This window comes from Xiphias gladius, chromosome 6, assembly GCF_016859285.1.
Source record: "Xiphias gladius isolate SHS-SW01 ecotype Sanya breed wild chromosome 6, ASM1685928v1, whole genome shotgun sequence".
NCBI classification, from domain to species: Eukaryota; Metazoa; Chordata; class Actinopteri; order Istiophoriformes; family Xiphiidae; genus Xiphias; species Xiphias gladius.
Genome location: NC_053405.1, coordinates 423,110 through 443,275, shown reverse-complemented (window position 1 = coordinate 443,275; position 20,166 = coordinate 423,110). Strand labels below are relative to the sequence as shown.

Below are 20,166 nucleotides of genomic sequence, written 5' to 3'. Positions count from 1 at the left end.
AATACGTGCTTCTAAATGCTGCACGGGCGAGTTTAGGTCAAGTTTTACTGACATGACACGAACTCTTATTGAGCCCAGGTGTAAATGTAAGAACCTGTGCTCCGATGTCATTATATACCAGGTAGAGATGAGGTCGAGCAGACAAAAGATGTTTAACGACAATTTTATGAACAACAAATACTTAAACCTAATTACACAAAGAAACTAGAACCCGACCGATACAAGTGTTTGAATGTTTGAAAAAGCAGATGATGATATATCTGCCGGACCACGTTTTTAACAGAAAAATAAAGATCATTACATGTAGTTATTGTGTGTGGGGGGGGTATTTCTAGTGTTTCTCCACTGCTCTATTATCCCTTTAGTGTGACCAGGTGTATCCAGCTGTTTGAAATGCGACGGTCAGACGTGAGCTCAGGGGGAGAGGCTTGAATCTGGAAAGTCGGAGTTAAACTCTCCTGTTCCTTCTGGGCCGTTAGAAACGCTGACGCCGATTTATCTCTCGCTGTACCAGTCGGGCTCTGCGACGAGGCGTTCAGGTGCTTCTTAAATCATAGTTATCCAGGCTCTCTCTGCCTCCTCAGCCTGACTGGACACTGAATCCTGTAAAACTGTCCTGATCCGATGTCATCAATAAAGCTGGAGATCAATAATCATTAATAATCAGCTCAGAAAAACCGATTTATTTATTACAGTTGAAAAGACTGAAACCTTCCGACTGGTCACATGGTTTGGCACGTTAAAAACAGGCAGTGACATCACACACACACACTCACCACAGACCAATCAGCTGGCAGCGGTTTGGTCCCAGCAGTGATGCCACAGAGGGGGCGGGGCGGGGGGCTCAGTTTGTCTCTGAGTCACGATGAAGGCACTTAGCAAGAATATTCTGCTCCAGGAGAGAGAGTGGGGGTGGGGGGGGGTCACGCAGCCCACTTAAAAGGGTACATTAAAATAAAAACAGGTGGGGGAGGGGCTCTTTGAGTTCATCAGGTCACAGTTCTCATTGCCCCCCCCCTTCAGTCTGTCTGCAGTGACTCTCCGGGGGGGGGGTCAGGGGTCACCAGCAGCAGCAGACTGAATGCGATTGGTCCCAGGTGTCGAGAGGAGGATCATCTACATGGCCGCCGTGTCGATCTGAACGTAGAGCTGTCGAACCCCCGCCTGTGGACGGACAACAGGTAAAGACTACTGCTGCTGCTGCTGCTGCTGCTGCAGCCACAGCAGGTAAATACTCTTGAAATACTTGTACACTGCCAGTAGAAACACCTGTGTCCAGGTACCTGTGTCAATGTGTGAAGCTGTGGTGCGTTCAGGTACCTGTGTGAAGATGTGGTGAGTCTGGCTGAGGATCCAGCGGGTGTCGGCGTCGGGGGCGACCAGCAGCTTTAATGTCCCGATGTAAACGTCAGTACACAGGGTCCAGAAGTGAGGCTCCTGCAGGTTGTACACTCCCTGTAGCTGCTGCACCTGAACGCAACGCGGTACAACCGGGAATTAGACCTGTCCATCACAAAGAGCGCTGGGAATTACAGACACCTGGCCAGCAGTGTTCCAGGTGTTGTTGGGGGCGGGGTCAGTACTCACCCTCTGGTAACACTCTGGCAGGGCATTGTCCAGTGAAGGAGGAGTCCTCTGCATCAGGATCCCGATGGACTCCCTCAGTAAAGGCACCACGCTGAGGGTCAGAGGTCAGACAGGGACAGTGAGGGTGGACTGAGCATCTCAAGACCGACCACACGATACTACTGCAGGACCTCCACACAACCCGGACCCTCACCGACTGCGGATACATGTGCCCCTGTTACTACGGTCCGGTATTCAACGACCAACCAGCTGCTGCTGCTGTTTCCGAACTGAACATTGTACCTGAACTGCTCTTCTATAATCGAGTGACTTTTTCCTGGAGTTTGGTCTGAATGTTGCCCTGCAGTGCAGTTCAGATCCCTGTGAAGAATCTGCAGACTTTTAACTGAGGTTCTGCTGCCTGTGAACTGTGACTGCAGCAGTTTCCAGATGCAGTAACCCGATGCCTGTGGTTGTGCGAAGGCCTCCCAGCTGACCACAGCTCCGCTCCGCTCCGGGCTCTGCTGACGCTTTAAATCTGCAGCTGCATTCACTTCCAGCCTATCAAACCACATCAGCACACATCAACTCCATTTATCACCGGGGCTTCTGGGAAATCTGGACCAGAGGATCAGGCCGGACTCCAGGACTATTTCCAGGTCCATACCGGTGGTTTGGCATGTTGGAGCCCATTAACTGCTAATTGCACATTCTTTGCATTAGTGGAAACATTTTCCAAAGTATCCGTCAGGTTTTAGATGGATTTCCTTCCCTCCAGACACACGCTGTTTTCAGATCAGTTCTGTGGAAATAACCTTACAGAACCTTAATGAACCCTGTTGCACTTTAGTGAACTTTAAAGTCACATCATCATGTGGTGACCTAACTGTTCTGCTGATGACGTGTTCATGGAACCTACAGCCTTTTAAAGCCGCACGTTTTTAATGTAAGAAAAGACCAGAGTCACACTGACATTCACATTTTCTATGTTTGATTATTTGTCAGAAAGTTCTAGGGGGTCCTTTAAGAGGTTCTAATGGTCATCGAGGACACTCTAGGGGGTCATCTGGAATGTTCTAGTGGCCACTGAAGAGGTTCCGTGGGTTCTTTAGGAGGATCTGGTGCTCGCTGGAGAGGACTAGGGTCCATTAGGCAGATCTTGTGGTCACTGAGGAGGAGGAGGTTCTTTAAAATGTTTTAAGGTCACTGAAGGGGTTCTGGGGGCCCTTTCCGATGTTACAGTGGTCTCCTAGGAGGCTCTAGGGGTCAGGAGGTTTTGGGTCGGGCAGACCTGAAAGCTTTGAAGCCTTGACCATTGCCATGGTAATCAAATCCCAAACCAGTATTCGAATGCTGCGTTTTGTTCTCATATATGCATCACCACAAAAATCCCAACTAGCCCATGAAATCAGAAACAGAGACCCAACATTAATTATTATTCGTTATTCTCGGACAAGGACATTTCATCTTAGTGGTAGTTTATCTAACGTTACCAGCACTGACCCTGGGACAGTGACACGTGACAGACTTACAAGTTACAGCGACACCAGCAAGATGTGGAAAAACTCAAGTTCTGGAGCAACTCCCAGATTCACGACGATGACTCCCAACGAGTCGAGTGTCAGATTTGCCAAAGGAACCAGGCGGATCACAAAACCACAGCGAGTTCGTCACATCACCTGAGAAGTGTCAGTAACAGCTGAGCCGTCGCTGATTGTGCGAATTGAAGTGCGATTTTTGTTCTTGTATTACTTAGAGGATACTCTGTGGGTACTTCAGGAGTTTCTAGTGGTGTCTGAAATGGTTCTAGGGGTCCTTTAGTTGTTTCTAGAGGTTCTATTGGCCATTAAAAGAGGTTCTACTGGTCACTGAAGAGGTTGTCTGGGTTTTTTATTAGGTTAAATTGGCCTCTATAAAAGCGTCTGCACATTTTGTCGGTGGTTCTACTGGTCACTGAGAAGGCTATGTGGTCCTTTAGGAGGTTTTAATGGCAAATAAAGAGGATTTAGGAACGTTTTAAAAGGTTTTTGTAGCTCTATTAGATGTTTCTGTGGGGGTTCTCCCTCACAGCTGCACAGACCCCGAGTATAACCTGAGTTGAAACAGTGATGGATCTGCAGGCGGATCTTCAGAGAAGTGAAACCAGAATCTGAATGACAGAGATCGGTCGAAACACTAATGATGGTTTGAAAATAGAAATTAAAGCTGCTCTGCGTTCAGTTTTCAAACTTTCTCTGTCAAGAGGTGACCTCATTCTATTGTTCAGCTTCCTGTTTCAGCATCACCCCTGCTGAGCGCACACACACACACACACACACACACACACAGTACAGAGTGTGTGTAATCAAATTAAACCTGCCACTAAACACTTCAACTCTGATTATTAACAAAACAGCAGCTTTGTCCAACAACTAATGTAACTGTGACATCACCCACCTCCCTCAGTGATTGGTCAGCTGTGTGGAGGTGAGACAGTCGGGGGGGGGGGTGAATTTCTCTTTCAGCTCAACTATTTCTGTCACTAATCATGTGAACAGCTGAGGTCAACACTATGAATGTCACAGTTGAGGTCAGGTAGACACACTGTGGATGTCAGATGTGATCAGACAACGTTTCGTACCAACGATCCGACTGGACGGCTGCTACAGGTGCAGAAACAACAGTAGGTACTACTGCTGCGTGTGTGTGTGTGTGTGTGTGTGTGAGAGAGAGAGAGAGAGAGTCACCTGACTCCGATGAGGATGGCGATCAGCATGGAGCAGATGGGATCAGCGATCATCAGGTCGTATTTCTGCATCAGCAGAGCGGAGATGATCACGCCGATGCTGCCCAGAGTGTCAGCGATGATGTGCAGGAGGACACCTGCGACACACACACACACACACACACACACACACACACACACACACACACACACACACACACAAAAATCGCACTTTACCTGTTGTTTGTATGTTCAGATGTTTTTCAAGTGCATTAGTTGGGACCTGAAGGCAAACTGCTTCATATCCTGTATTATTAGTGAATTGATTCTTACAGCAGCTGTCACATGTACACACAACCCCCAGTCACTGTCAAGTGAAAACCACATATCTCCAAAATGTCAGTTTTTCGTTAAATAAGAAAAACTCGTTTTAAGCTTTGTTACAGTGATTTTTCAAATAATTAGGTGGTTGGTTTCTTCTTCAGATTAACAACCAGAAGAATTTTCTGAACCTATAAAATAGGAGTTAAAAAAAAAAAAAAAACACCAGTTATGGAGATACGTGGTTTTCACTGGATACATAAACGGCCGTATGATGGTGTGTGAGCGCCCCCCGGTGACTCAGCAAAACTAAAGGAAGTTCACGGCTTTTATTTTCATTTTCATTTTCATTTCGGGTGCAGCTGCACTCAGGGACATTATGTTTAAAGATGATTTCTAACCTGAACTCCACAGAAACATGTTATCAGTTCACTGAGCCAATTAGAAAACAGCCAGAGCTCAAGTCAAAGTCCTGCCTGCTGTCCACATGATACAGACTTTATATAAAGTTTATCTGACAATAAATCACTGGATCACCTGACGGTTTTAAACAGACACTGGAACCATGTCTCTCACACTGAGTTGAGACGTCAACATTTCCAGCCTCAGTGCATATTCTGTATTTTTACTTCTCCTATTTGAATTCTCTCTTTCAGTTAGGTCCATAAGTATTTGGACAGTGACACAATTTTCTGAATTTTGCCTCTGTTCACCACCACAGTGAATTTGAGATGAAGCCATCAGGATGTGACTGAAGTGTCGACTTCCAGCTTTAATTCAAGGTGTTTAAGTAGAAAAGCTGAAAGTCGACACTTCAATCACATCCTGAAGGCATGTTTCAAATTCACTGTGGTGGTGAACAGAGGCAGAATTATGAAAATTAAGTCACTGTCCAAATACTTATGTACCTGACTGTACGTTTTGCTAGCCGTGTAACTATTTGAGTTTATTCCTCATCAGTGATGAAGCCTCTTATTTGTGCATTTATTTTAATTTTTCGTTTCTGTCAATGCCTGTTTTTTCTCTTTGTATCTTTTCCGTTTTATATTCTGAACTGAAACTCCACACGTCCGTTTTTATCTGTTATTCAATAACTAAAGTGTGACAAATATTTTTGCAAATCCTTAAAATTAAATAATGTATTTTAAAATTAGTTACTGTTTGTCCAAAGTATGTATGCAAGTAAACGGTGTAAAGTGTAAATATTCTGAAGATTAGATTTATTTTGATAAACCCGTCTGTAATCTGAGATGTGATGTGGACTTCAGATGCTGTTCTCACCCTGCAGGATCTGTTTACTGGAGCCTTTCCCCGGCGTGTGCAGCTCATCTGAAAGAAAAACACAACAGAGAAGAATCAGCATGGTGGACAATGATATCTGCTAAAATAAATATATACAGAATATCACGTATGGACTACTTTTAAATGAAGACAATTGTTCCCTGCTCTGGAAACAGCGTTAAAACCCTCCTCCAAGTTTTAATGTGTGTGAACCCAGTTAAAACCAGGTTTAGGTTAGTTTCACCACTGGGTTAACTGAAGCACCGGTCTTGCTGCTATGGTTACATGCAGGTGAATAAACCTTTAGCTCTGCTTTAGGACAGAAATGACACTGTTTGTGCACATATGTAATTTCAACCAAGTACTTTCTGTGTCCCTGGTTTACTGAGTGATATATACACTTGGACATGAAACCTGAGCAGGTGTGACAGAGTATTCTTTCAGTACAGACACTGACCGTGACAGTGTGGCTCCTCATGGCTGTGGCCGTGTCCACCATGACTGTGTCCATGACTGTCATGACTGTGTCCATGACTGTCATGACTGTCATGACTGTGTCCGTGTCCTCCGTGTCCATGCCTGTCTGTGTGTTTGCTCTGGTGGTCGTGACCTCCGTGACTGTGGCCGTGATTCAGACTGCCGTTAAACAGAGAGTGACTGTGACCATGGCCTGGGAGAGGGAGAGGGGCAGAGGGGTTAGAGAGGTTCTACTGAACTCAAGTGAGGTTCTACTGATCTGCAGTGGGGTTCTACAGAGTTGCGGTGAACCTGTGAGGTCTACACAGCTGCAGCAAGGTTCTAGTGAGCTCCAGAGTGGTTCTATAAAACTGCATTTAGGTGTTAGGAAGGTGATCCAGTGTGGTTCCACACAGCTTCAGTGAGATTCTATAGAGATGCAGTGAAGTTCTTGACATTTTAAAGAGGCGCAACGATTTGGAGTGAGGTTCTATAAAACTGCAGCGAGATTTCACACAGTTGCAACGGAGCACTACAGAGCTGCAATAATGTTTAACTGATCTGCAGCACGGCACTATAAAGCTCCAACAAGATTCCACTGAGCTGCAGCATGGTTCTATAAAGCTGAAGTGCGGTTCTGTTGATCTGTAGTGAGGTTCTAGTGAGCTCCAGCATGGCGCTATAATACTGCAACAAGATTCCACTGAGCTGCAGCATAGTTATATGGATCTGCAGGTAGGTTTTATACAGCTACAGGGTGGTTCTACACTGCTAAAGTGACGTTCTATGATCTGAAGTGAGGTTCCATGGACTTGCCATCTGTTTCTTTAGAACAACAGTGAGGATCTACACAGTTGCAGTGAGGTTCTAGTGAGCTCCAGCATGGTGCTATAAAGCTGAAGTGGGGTTCCATTGATCTGCAGTGGGGTTCTATACAGCTACATGGAGGTTCTACACAGCAGCAGTGAGATTCTATTAATCTGCGGGAAGGTTCTATTCAGCTGCACTGACATTCTACACTGCTGCAGTGAAGTCCTATTGACCTGCACTGAGATTCTTGTGAGCTCCAGTGCTATAATCCTGCAACAAGATTCCACTCAACATGGTTCTATTGATCTGCAGTGAGGTTCTATGAAGCTGCAGGGAGGTTTTGTTAATCTGCAGTGAGGTTCTGTACTGCTACAGTGAAGTTCTATTGATCTGCAGTGAGCTTCCACGGACTTGCAGTGTGATTCTTGAGAACTACACGAAGGACCTACAGAGCTGCAGTGAGGTTCTAGTGAGCTCCACTGAGGTGCTACAGAGCTGCGGTGAACTTCTACTGATCTGCAGTGGGGAACAACTTCATGGCTGTAGTGACATTCCAAAGAGCTGCAGCAAGGTTCTACTAATTTGCAGTGACATTCTGCATTGTTGCAGTGAGGTTTCACAGAGCTCCGTTCCACTCAGTGAGGTTCTGGATATTCTTCGGGTTTTACCTTCCTCTCCATGTGAGTGTCCGTGTCCTCCGTGATGGAATACAAAGATCCCGACCAGGTTCACCAGCAGACCGGCCACAGAGACGGGAAGCAGCCGCTCATGGTGAACATCAGGAGGCTCCAAGGCTCTCTGACAGAGAGACAGACAGAGAGAGAGAGCGAGACAGACAGAGAGAGACAGAGACACAGAGAGAGATAGAGACAGAGAGAGAGATAGAGAGAGACAGACAGAGAGAGCGAGCGAGACAGACAGAGAGAGCGAGACAGATAGAGAGAGAGAGCGAGACAGGCAGACAGAGACAGAGACAGAGAGAGAGACAGAGACAGAGACAGAGAGAGAGAGACAGAGAGACAGACAGACAGAGAGACAGAGACAGACAGAGAGAGACAGAGAGAGACAGAGAGAGAGAGACCGAGACAGACAGAGAGACAGAGAGAGAGAGACCGAGACAGACAGAGAGAGACAGAGAGACAGAGAGACAGAGCGAGACAGAGACAGAGAGACAGACAGAGCGAGACAGACAGAGAGAGAGAGATAGAGACAGACAGAGAGAGAGATAGAGACAGACAGAGAGAGACAGACAGAGAGATAGAGACAGACAGAGACAGACAGAGAGAGACAGACAGAGAGATAGAGACAGACAGAGACAGACAGAGAGAGACAGACAGAGAGATAGAGACAGACAGAGACAGACAGACAGACAGACAGAGAGAGACAGACAGACACAGACAGAGAGAGACAGACAGAGAGACAGACAGAGAGAGACAGAGAGAGACAGACAGAGAGAGACAGAGAGAGACAGACAGACAGAGAGAGACAGACAGACAGAGAGAGAGACAGACAGACAGAGAGAGAGAGAGTCAGAGAGAGAGAGACAGAGAGAGAGACAGACAGAGACAGAGAGACAGACAGACAGAGAGAGAGACAGACAGAGAGATAGAGAGACAGAGAGAGAGAGACAGAGAGAGAGACAGAGAGACAGACAGACAGAGAGAGAGAGAGTCAGAAACAAGTTGGGAAAGCGTACACTGAAAGGAATATTGGCTGGGACAGTGTAAAGGACCATCTGTGCTGAGTATGGATCAGTTGTCCCCAAGTCCCGATAGGGACACAGCACTTCAAGTGCTATACCCCCAAACACACACACACGTGTGCGTGTGTACGTGTGTTACCTCGACTCCTTCAGAGAAGATGAAGAAGGCTGTGAAGATGAGGAAGAGTCCGTTGACGAAGCCTGCCAGCACCTCCGCTCTCACATAACTGAAACACAGATGAAGCAAACTGCAGCTGAGGACTCTGAGCATCAACAACATGTCCAGGTCTGTCTGAGACAGAGGACAAGACGCAGACAGAAAAACAAAGAAAAAATATACGTTCTGTGTATCAGGTTCTTTCTGTGAGAAGAGGGTGAGACGGTACTGGTTTTGACAGTGCTGGGTCTGCGCTGTCTGATGCTTTACATGTTCTCAGTGATGCACTGTGGTCCTGCTGGGCTTTAGAAACCATCACAGCCCAGAGCCTCACAGTCAGACCTGAGACGCAGAGCAACCAGAGACCCGGGATCGTCTCACCCGTAGGAGAAGCTGTCGTTGGATCTCCACCTGGAGATGACGGAGGCTGCCAGACCTGCCAGCAGGGCGGTGCAGTCAAAGAACATGTGGAAGGAGTCTGAGATGAGACCTAAACTGGAGACAAAACACACAAGACACACATGAGGGGACAGAGTTAAGAAACATAACCACTGAGGGGACGTCCTTTATATCTGACCCTGGATCAGCTCAACACAACCTGTCACGCACTCAGAACCATCTGGTGCGAAATAAGAACATCTTAAAGCTTTTGCTAATTCAACTTTAAACGCTGCTACTAGTGAACATTTTCATTATCGATTAATCTGCCGATTATTTTCTCAGTTAATTGTTCCATGTAAAAAGTTGTGATAAAAACGTCTGTCGCTAGAGTCCAGCGTGACGTCTCCAATTGTCTTGTTTTGACCGACCAACAGTGTAAAACCCAAAAAAATTCAGCTACAATGTGAAGACAGAGAAACACATTAGATCATCACAGCAGAGGAGCTGGAACTAGTGAATATTCAACATTTTTCAAGCGCAACTCACAAACATTCACTGGATGAAAATTAAAATAAGACGGCCATGTTTAAATTCCTATTGCAGTGGAAATGAAGGAGCCTTTGTAAATAGGAAGGTTTGAATGTCCCCCAGAGGGCAGGAGCTCATGCTGATCACACAGTGTGGGTGAGCGCACAAATCCTCCTGCCAGTTCTCAGGTTTCCTACTGGTTTTACTGGCTCTGTGCAAACATTTTAACGTCATTACTACGTTTTAAAAATATTTTGTTTTTCAAGTTTTAGATTTAACAGACATACATTAAGCGCACACACACACACACACACACACACACACACACACACACACACACACACACACACACACACACACACACACACACACACACACAGCTCCAGACTCCCTCCCTGTCCCAACCACATACACACTGAAGAAGAACTCAGAAGGAGGAAGTAGTCGGGGGGGAATAAAAATAAAAAAAACACGGCACAGACGACTAATGGCCAATCAGTGATCATATTTTCATATCAGATCAATAACTAGCAATGCGTCCATACAGTTCAAATGCAGCTGCTAAGTCTCCTATCGGTTTCTGAGTGTCTGTCATCTTTTCAAATGGAACGTAACATTTCCACAAACCACTCAGCCATGAAGAGATGGAGTCCGACTTCCACCTAACTGCTATGCACTTTCTATTTCTCTGAACTGTTTGAAAGTTCCTGACATGTTCACAAACGGCTGTAAAATTCCCCGGTAAACAACGTTCCAGATCCAATGGGAGGATAAATCCCGTAATCTTAGTCCTAGTGCTACAGGAGTTGTGCCTAGATCTGAACAAGCCGTAGATTCATGGATTCGTTGATCGACAGAAAAATAATCAGCAACAATTTTAACAACGGATTAATAATTTCAGTCATTTTTCGAGCAAAAATTGTGAAAAAAAGGTCAAATATTAGCAGATGTTAGCCTCTCAGAAGAAGACGCGTGCTGCCTCTCTTTGTCCTTTCTCACTGTAAACTGAGTATTTGGGCTTTTTGGACTTTTCTTTTGACTCTTTCCTGATAGCGACTTCAGCACGTGCCTGTTTAAACAGTTTCAACGGTAAAGTTCATGATGTGAATCCTCTGAACCACAGAGGCCTCACTGCGCTCACGCACACACACACACTCAGCAGTGTTCATTTGTTCAGGTGTGACCTAACATGTGACTACAGCTGCAACCATTAGGCAATTAATTGATTAGTTGACTGACAGAAAAATAACCAGCAACCATTTTGATAATGGTTTAATCAGTGGAGTCATTTTCAGAGGAGGCGTCTGAATTCTCTGGATCAGCATCTGAAGTGTGAATGTCTCTGGTGTCTGGAGTCTCTGGGTTAGACTCCAGTGACCTGCTGAGCTCTTCACAGTCTGACCCCCCCACCTCCATTACTCTGCTTAGCGGGGTCACTCGTGCACCGGAGGTGGGGGGGTCTGACTGAGGCTGCACTCACCCACGCACTAACACACGCCAACACACATTAATACACACACACACACACAAACTAACTTTAATACACGTTAACCTCTCACACACAAACACACACACACACACACACACACACACACACACACACACAAACTAACTTTAATACACGTTAACGAACACTAACACACGCGCATAGTCCTCTCTCTCTCACACACTCACACACACACACACACACACACACACACACACACACACACTCTCTCTCTAGCTTTAATACACGTTAACGAACACTAACACACGCCAACATACACTGCCATTAACACACACACACACACACACACACACACACACACACACACACACACACACACACTAACTTTAATACACGTTAACGAACACTAACACACGCGCATAGTCCTCTCTCACACACACACACACACGCGCACACACACACACACACACACACACACACACACACACACACACACACACACACACACACACACTCTCTCTCTAGCTTTAATACACGTTAACGAACACTAACACACGCGCACGCGCACAGTCCTCTCTCTCACACTCACACACACACACACACACACACACACACACACACAGTCTTCACACTAACACATACGTGGCACATCCTGAGGCAAACAGCCGGACCAGCAGCCGGCCCGACGGCGCACCAGCAGCCGGCCCGTGCCGGTTCCGTCGGCCTACCTGTTGCTCCAGATGCCGTACATGAGCTCCACGAAGGCGAAGGACAGATTGAGGCAGAGGAAGGAGAACAGGTTCCTGGAGGTTTTATCCGCCAGGATCGACCTGAAAACAACGACCAGAAACCTCCATCACTGTCTGACCCGGAGCCACACACCCGTGGAAACCGGGTTATTCGCACCTGACGGTCACAGTCTCACACAGCACACCGTCGGTAACTCATGTTAACAACCGACAGGTTGATAAAAATCGGTCCGTGTGACAGACTGGATGGAGCTAGCCGGCTAGCACCAGGCTAGCAGCGTAGCGTTAGCCGCCGTTAGCTCCGTTAGCAGCGGTGAGTTTACCTGAACCATCCCGAGAGCTTCACCAGCAGGTTGAACTTGGCGGGTTTGTACTCGTCGTCTTTAATAGATAAAGGCAACATCTTCACACCTGAACACACACACTCACACACACTCACTCACTCACTGGGGAAACGTAGCTACGGTATGCTAACTGTCAACTTCCGGTTTGGGCAGGTTTCACAATAAAGGCGTTTAAAAGCGCTCCGGTTCCTCTGTCACTGACTGACATTACTGCACCTGGCATTACTGGTGCCACTGGTACCAGTGGCACTACTACTGGTACCACCCCTCTTACCAGTGTTGAAACAGAACTCAGATCTTTATTTCAGCACAAGTACTAATACCACACTGTAATAAATACTCCATTACAAGTTAATTGTTACTCAAGTAAAAGTATGTGAGTATAATAAGCAAAAAATACTTTAAGTATCAAAAGTAAAAGTGCTCAGAGAGGAAAAAGGCCCCTTTGACGGTCAGATCATTATTACTGATACTTAGCTGTAGCTGGTGGAGCTAATATAAACTATTTTATATACTGTTGGGTAGTTTAATCTAAAGCAAAGCATCAGATTTTATATATTTTAATATTTTTTTTGTATGGAAAATCCTCATCTGCAAACTAACTAAAGACGTCAGATAATGTGCAGTAAAAAAGTACAATATTTCCCACTGGAATTTGGTGGAGTAGAAGTACCTCAAAGTTGTACTTGAGTAAATGTACTTAGTTACATTCCACCCATGCCCACTACTGCCACTGACCGACCTACTTTAATGAATGAAGTGAACTTTATATAAGTGGCATCCTCGTTTCTGGGATTGCGAGACATGTTTACACCAAACATCAACAATACGCCAGGAAACTTCCAGCAGATTGCTTCACTCATCCATTCAGATAATTATTCCAAAACAAAAGAAAAAAGGAATGAAAAGAAATACCTGGAAAATAGATGAATAAATCACAATCATCAGCACATACACTCCTTCAGTAAGATGTTCATTTAATCATTTCTTTTTAAAACAACCATTTCAGTGCTTGTGAATTGCTCATATACATAATTTTAGTCTTGTCCTTTATATCACAATGACAATAAAAAACTAAATTCCATCCAAATAACACACTGAACAAATTGGACTTTTTTTCGCCCAAGCAGCGTACCAACCCTGTACTCGCGTTTTCTCTTACTTCTTATATTTTTGACTGAGTGGCAGATTCCTTGTATGTGAAAACATACTTGGGGATGAACCTGTTTCTGACAGTGATAGTTTCCATGTTGAGCAGCAGAGGGAGTCAGAGCCCTGTGTGGAACCTTCAGTCTGCAAACCTGCAGCAAACCGCCCTCTTTGCAGCCTCTGGGTTTGTTGACACTGAGTCAACTGACGTTCCAGTGTGGAGGACAAAGTCTGAGCTGATCTTCCACAAAGTGGTCACTAGTCCTACTGCTCCACACACTTACAACAAACAGCAAAAACAAAACTATTTCACATCTGCTCTTCCTGTCATTTAAATCTCATCTGAAGCCTCGGCCTTCGATTTTAAAGTGGATCTGAGTTTTTTTCTTCTGCTGCTTTTTATCAGCTCAGAAATACATTTGACTTTGTGTGAGATAAAAGAAATGAAAATGTTTCTGCTGATCTGATGGAAACATGCTGACACCTACTTATAGACCTGTTTGAGAACCAATATGATGACAGAAAAAAACAAAAGCCATCAGGAGAGAAAGAGCCTGTAAAAGCTCATCACATGGTCTGTTGTAATGTAGCTACAGGTCTGTTCTGGTTCTCTCTCAGACCTGTTTTAGCCTGTATTCCACATTAAATGCTGCTGAATCAGCTTTGATCAGCTCCCGATTGCAGTGCAGCCGTGGATGTACAGACAACTGCCACTGGGTCACTGTGATACTGAAGGAAACTTAAAAACATGAAGATTCTGAATGAAGTTCTGCAGCCTCTTTTTCCTGTGATTTTTAAGTTCATTTCTGGAGCTTTACTCTGGAGGGACATCAGAGATAAATGTATCCTCAGGAAGTGGACGTCACACTTAATCACATCAGAAGGAGGACTATTTTTGACTCTTAATTCACCTCACACAGCATCTTTACCCGCCCCCATCCAGCCTCGTCTCAATGGGGTTTAATTCCGTCATGAAACAAGATACACATCACACATATCAAAACAAAACCGGTGATATTGGTGATAAAACATCAATGTGTCAGATGTGAAGTTAGTGTGTGTATATGATGCGTCTGTACAGTGATGAGCATAGTCGCTGATCAGTTTCCATGGCGACTACAACCGCTGAAGCTCCACCAGCAGCAGCTCCATCCTCCCCCGCACTGATGATCCTGGGACCAGCAGCCACAGGTCAGATCAGAGATCAGAGGCAGGAAGTGGAAATAATTAGCGAGTTCAGGGACAGGATGTGGAAATGATTGGTGGGCTGTTGAAGAGAACTTCAGGTCTCAAGGGGGAGAGAAACCTCCAGAATCAAAAGTTTTAGTTCAAGTTTTTTTACTGTGAAAATCCCCCCCCCCCCCAGATTATTGTGAAAGTGTCCCTTCAGACTGCAATAGAAGAAGCTCAGTGATCATTATAAGACTTTTATTGTGAAAATCCTACCTCTGTCTGAGAGAAGCTTTTTGATTATAATTGGGCTTTTATTTTGAAAGCCCTCCCTTAATCATAATAAGAGTCTAATTGTGAAAGTTCTCCATAAGACTGCCAACAGAAGATGCGGTCCGTGATCATAATAAGATTTTTATTTTGATAGATTACCTCCATCTGAGAGTAGAAGCTCACTGATCATAACAGGACTTTTACTTTGAAATCACAGATATCAGTGATGTCAGTTTGATGCTGCTGATTCCTTCTTTCTTTCTGGTGCTGGTTGGGGGAGCAAAGAGGCTGCTTTAAGAATGGAACAAAGGGAAGTGTCCTTTAAGCCATAGTTAAAAAGTTCATTGTCAGACTGGATTCAGGACTTTGTTAACACCTCTGACTCCCAGCCAGTCTCCCAGTCTCCTAGTCTCCGGCCAGTTCTCCTGCATGTTCCTGCTCCCAAGTCCATCAGCCTTCGGGCAGATCCTGACTGTCTGACTATTGTCCCAAGACATCTAGGGGTAGGATCTCCTAGATCCCAGTTCCCAGCCAGGACCCTGAGTCGTCTTCCCCGGCTGTCGTCTCGCCTGTTCCTGAGTCGGCTGTCCTGCCTGACGTCATGTCTGTTTCTGAGCCTATTCCTGGTCTCTCATCAGCAGCCCGGCCGACTCCTGCTCCTGGTCTCCCATTGGCGGCTCGGCCGACACCTGCTCCTGCATTTGGGGTCCCGGTTAATGCCCCGTCTACTGCTGAGTCTGTCCTGAGTCGGACGACATCAAGCCTGCTCCTGGTTCCCAGTCGGCGGTCTAACAGACACCAACTCCTGATCTCCAGTTGACCGCCTCCTGCCCTGCACCCTGCCTAGACCTCCTCTGCCTCCAGAGGGATTCTGTCTTTGCCGTCGGGCTCCTGGTCAGCCTCCAGGGAGATCCTGCCTTTGCCGCTGGTCTCCAGGGAGATCCTGCCTTTGCCGCTGGTCTCCAGAGGGATCTTGCCCTAGACTCAAAACAACCTCAAAGTTAGCTTCGTATTAGAGACAGTGGTATTTTTGACAGCAGGGTGGGTGGAACATGACTTGTCCTTTTATTGTCCTGTAACTGGTCTGACCAGTTGGTACCTGCGAGACGATCTTGGTTTTAGTGCGTCTTTCTCTACTGTGCTACACTCTGCTGCTTTAGACAACAACACTAAGACAATAGAAGAACAAGTCATGTTCCACCCACCCTGCTGTCAAAAATACCACTGGCTCTATTGTCATAGAAATACGAAGCTATGTTTTTATCAGAGAAGCTGAGCAAACCCACAGTCCTGGAATAAACTTTCATGGAAGAAGAATCCGGCTGATTTGGTCAAGTATCAGTTCAATTCAGGCTCTTTCACTTCAGGAGTGGTAAGTGTGTGTGTGTGTGTGCGTGTAAGCGTGCACCTGTATGTATCGCCTGTGGAACACATGGATGCTGGCCTATAGCGAGCCGGTCTGTACCGTTTAGAGATGCAGTTTCTGTGTGGTACAAGTCTGCTTCAGTGTGGTCTCATAATGATTGTGTGACTTGTATCTGGAGCTGCTACAGTCACAATATTAAACTGCAGTTATGATGCTGATGCGTTATTGTCTTGATTGAGTCTTGATGGGGGGCGCTTGAAAAAGTCGTAGCCCAGGGGCCCTGTGGTACCTTAATGCGGCCTTGGGGCGACGTCTCAGAAGGTCCGGCCATTTCGGCTAAATGAAACTACTGGACTGGTAAAGGTGAGATCAGTAGATACACACGGAGCTGATCAGTGTTTAGGCCGGCTGATGCAGCTCAGTCTGGGGGATCCACCTCAGTTCTGCAGGTCCACCAGCAGTCCTGGACTTTTGACAGAAAGTCTAGATCTTCAGTCCCCCTCTGGGTGTTGTGCCATCCCGTTACTCTGCAGCAGTCCTGGTACACAGGTAAGGCCAGGACAAAGATAATGACCAGGTTCAGGACCAGAATCAGGACCTGCTTGACATGTAGTCACTGCTCTTCATTAAAGCTCCGTGATGTTTGACTCGGTCACGTTTATTTTGTCTGTATCATTTCATCAGGTGGAAATATTCAACATGTCACAGACAGATCAGAGTCTCCTCAGTAACAGATCTGCAGGAGGATCTGGGAAGAGGATCCATATGGTTCTGAAGTGACACTGATGTGAGCTGCGGCATCTGACGGAGACCCCTCAGCCTAGGAAACAAAGAACGGCATCTCCTCTTCTGTCGGACAGGAAATACCATCGGAGCAGGAGATTAAAATGACAAGACGCAGCAGAATGCTTCGTCCTCTCTTAAACAATAACACACAGAGGTCACAGGTCACGGAGGCCCAGCAGGACGGCCATCGCCACACGACTGAAAAACACCAGATGGAGCAGAAAGAAACACATTTATCAACATTTTCACTTTGTTTCAGCTGAATCTGCATCAACAGAGCCGGACTCGCGGATTGATTGCTGAGCGGGTCTACCGGGCACAGGACCGGTCAGGGGTCAGAGGGTAGTGTTGTAGTAGTCAGTATAATATCTGTGCATTGTCAGTGTGGATCTGTTGTGACAGGAAGCAAAGACACTCAAAAACACCATAAATAGATTCAAAACCACCACCACAGACTCAAAACCATCCCAGAGACACAAAACCACTACAAAGAGACTCAAAACCATCACAAAGTGACACAAAACCATCCCAGAGACACAAAACCATCACAAAGTGACACAAAACCATCCCAGAGACACAAAACCATCACAAAGAGACTCAAAACATCACAAAGAGACACAAAACCATCCCAGAGACACAAAACCACTACAAAGAGACTCAAAACCATCAAAGAGACACAAAACCATCCCAGAGACACAAAACCACTACATAGAGACTCAAAACCATCCCAGAGACTCAAAACCATCACAAAGAGAATCAAAACCACCACCACAGACTCAAAACCATCCCAGAGACACAAAACCATCCCAGAGACTCAAAAGCACCACAAAGAGACTCAAAACCATCCCAGAGACTCAAAAGCACCACAAAGAGACTCAAAACCATCACATAGAGACTCAAAACCATCCCAGAGACACAAAACCACTACAAAGAGACTCAAAACCATCACAAAGAGACTCAAAACCACTACAAAGAGACTCAAAACCATCCCAGAGACACAAAACCACTACAAAGAGACTCAAAACCATCACAAAGAGACACAAAACCATCCCAGAGACACAAAACCACTACAAAGAGACTCAAAACCATCCCAGAGACACAAAACCACTACAAAGAGACTCAAAACCATCACAAAGTGACACAAAACCATCCCAGAGACACAAAACCACTACAAAGAGACTCAAAACATCACAAAGAGACACAAAACCATCCCAGAGACACAAAACCACTACAAAGAGACTCAAAACCATCCCAGAGACACAAAACCACTACAAAGAGACTCAAAACCATCACAAAGAGACACAAAACCATCCCAGAGACACAAAACCACTACAAAGAGACTCAAAACCATCACAAAGAGACACAAAACCATCCCAGAGACACAAAACCACTACATAGAGACTCAAAACCATCCCAGACACACAAAACCACTACAAAGAGACTCAAAACATCACAAAGAGACACAAAACCATCCCAGAGACACAAAACCACTACAAAGAGACTCAAAACCATCCCAGAGACACAAAACCACTACAAAGAGACTCAAAACCATCACAAAGAGACACAAAACCATCCCAGAGACACAAAACCACTACATAGAGACTCAAAACCATCCCAGAGACTCAAAAGCACCACAAAGAGACTCAAAACCATCACAAAGAGAATCAAAACCACCACCACAGACTCAAAACCATCCCAGAGACTCAAAAGCACCACAAAGAGACTCAAAACCATCCCAGAGACTCAAAACCATCCCAGAGACACAAAACCACTACATAGAGACTCAAAACCATCACAAAGAGAATCAAAACCACCACCACAGACTCAAAACCATCCCAGAGACACAAAACCATCCCAGAGACTCAAAAGCACCACAAAGAGACTCAAAACCATCACAAAGAGACTCAAAAGCACCACCACAGACTCAAAACCATCCCAGAGACTCAAAACCATCCCAGAGACTCAAAAGCACCACAAAGAGACTCAAAACCATCCCAGAGACACAAAACCATCCCAGAGACACAAAACCACTACAAAGAGTCTCAAAACAATCCCAGAGACACAAAACCACTACAAAGAGTCCCAAAACAATCCCAGAGACACAAAACCATCCCAGAGACTCAAAAGCACCTCCTAGATAACATTTGTCAAAATTGAAGAAACGGAAATCCAGAAATGTGACAGTTAAAATCCATAAAGGGAAACAAACAGAAAACCTGAAGGTATTTGAACAGTTTTTCCACATGGAAGCTTTTACAAACTGTGTTTTTAACATTTTGGCAGATTTAACAAAAATGATAAATCTCTTGTTTTCTCGCTATAAAATAAACCACCCAGCTGCGGGAGAGGGCTGCTATACTGGAACTGAGAGGACGGTCCACGTACAGCAGGTTTATGTTCCATGTGGTTTATGCTCATATAAAGTCGAGAAGGTCTATTCTGGTCCTTTTCAGCACGAGGCACCGGGACCAGTCTGATTTCTGGCTCGGAGTCACTCTGAGCTGTTTAACGAGCTGAACGAATGAATTAAATGTCCTGGTGGTTTTTCTCCTCAACACAGAGCTCATTGGCACTTCAGCCCGTCGTCATGGAAACGGAAAGGATTCAGATGTGAGGTCCGGAGAGAAGAGCGAGTGTGGATCAGACCTCCGGTCTTTGGACCAGTTTCATCTCACACAGTCTCTGCTTTGTGTCTCACGGTCTGCAGGAACCGAGTGAACAAACCTAATGAAGTACAGACCCGTTATGAAACGATAGTCATCAGACATCAAATCAAACAGTGTAAAAAAATAATTTAGTTTCGTTTCTCCGGTTCTGACGTATTCAGGTGTTGCCTTTAAGCACTTTGTGTCGCTTCATATGAACAGTTATTACCTAACTATGCGGATATTTGGCACCAAATAGAGCAGCGAGACTTAAGGCTGGCGATCAGTGCTTAGTTTCAGTTCTGTAAATATCAAACCACCTACCTGGTAC

At 45.5% G+C, this 20,166-nt stretch overlaps 1 protein-coding gene across 3 annotated transcripts; it reads right to left on the bottom strand.

Moving 5' to 3' along the window:
• Positions 1-652: 652 nt before the first annotated feature.
• On the bottom strand, positions 653-12,604 carry slc30a7 (solute carrier family 30 member 7). Of its 3 annotated transcripts, XM_040128319.1 has the most exons (11): positions 12,426-12,604; positions 12,082-12,183; positions 9,379-9,492; positions 8,980-9,067; positions 7,807-7,936; positions 6,330-6,542; positions 5,873-5,920; positions 4,293-4,428; positions 1,588-1,678; positions 1,321-1,470; positions 653-1,164 (listed from the first exon to the last, which is right to left on the bottom strand). In XM_040128319.1, the coding sequence occupies exons 1-11, from the start codon at positions 12,503-12,505 to the stop codon at positions 1,117-1,119; spliced, it is 1,200 nt and encodes a 399-aa protein (XP_039984253.1). In that variant the 5' UTR covers positions 12,506-12,604; the 3' UTR covers positions 653-1,116. The 3 variants fall into 3 exon arrangements, with proteins under 3 accessions (XP_039984253.1, XP_039984255.1, XP_039984254.1); XM_040128321.1 differs by lacking the exons at positions 12,082-12,183; positions 12,426-12,604 and adding an exon at positions 10,976-11,076 and having other exon boundaries at positions 9,379-9,487; XM_040128320.1 differs by lacking the exons at positions 12,082-12,183; positions 12,426-12,604 and adding an exon at positions 10,976-11,072.
• Positions 12,605-20,166: the final 7,562 nt, after the last annotated feature.

What these genes read in the sequence shown, in the direction of transcription:
- slc30a7 (XM_040128319.1), bottom strand. Translation starts at nt 12,505, where the DNA reads ATGTTGCCTTTATCTATTAAAGACGACGAGTACAAACCCGCCAAGTTC. An exon ending in ACACTCACATGGAGAGGAAG is followed by an intron (nt 6,543 to 7,806) that starts GTAAAACCCGAA and finishes TCCCTCTCCCAG; the next exon opens with GCCATGGTCACAGTCACTCT. An exon ending in CAGTAAACAGATCCTGCAGG is followed by an intron (nt 4,429 to 5,872) that starts GTGAGAACAGCA and finishes TGTGTGTCGCAG; the next exon opens with GTGTCCTCCTGCACATCATC.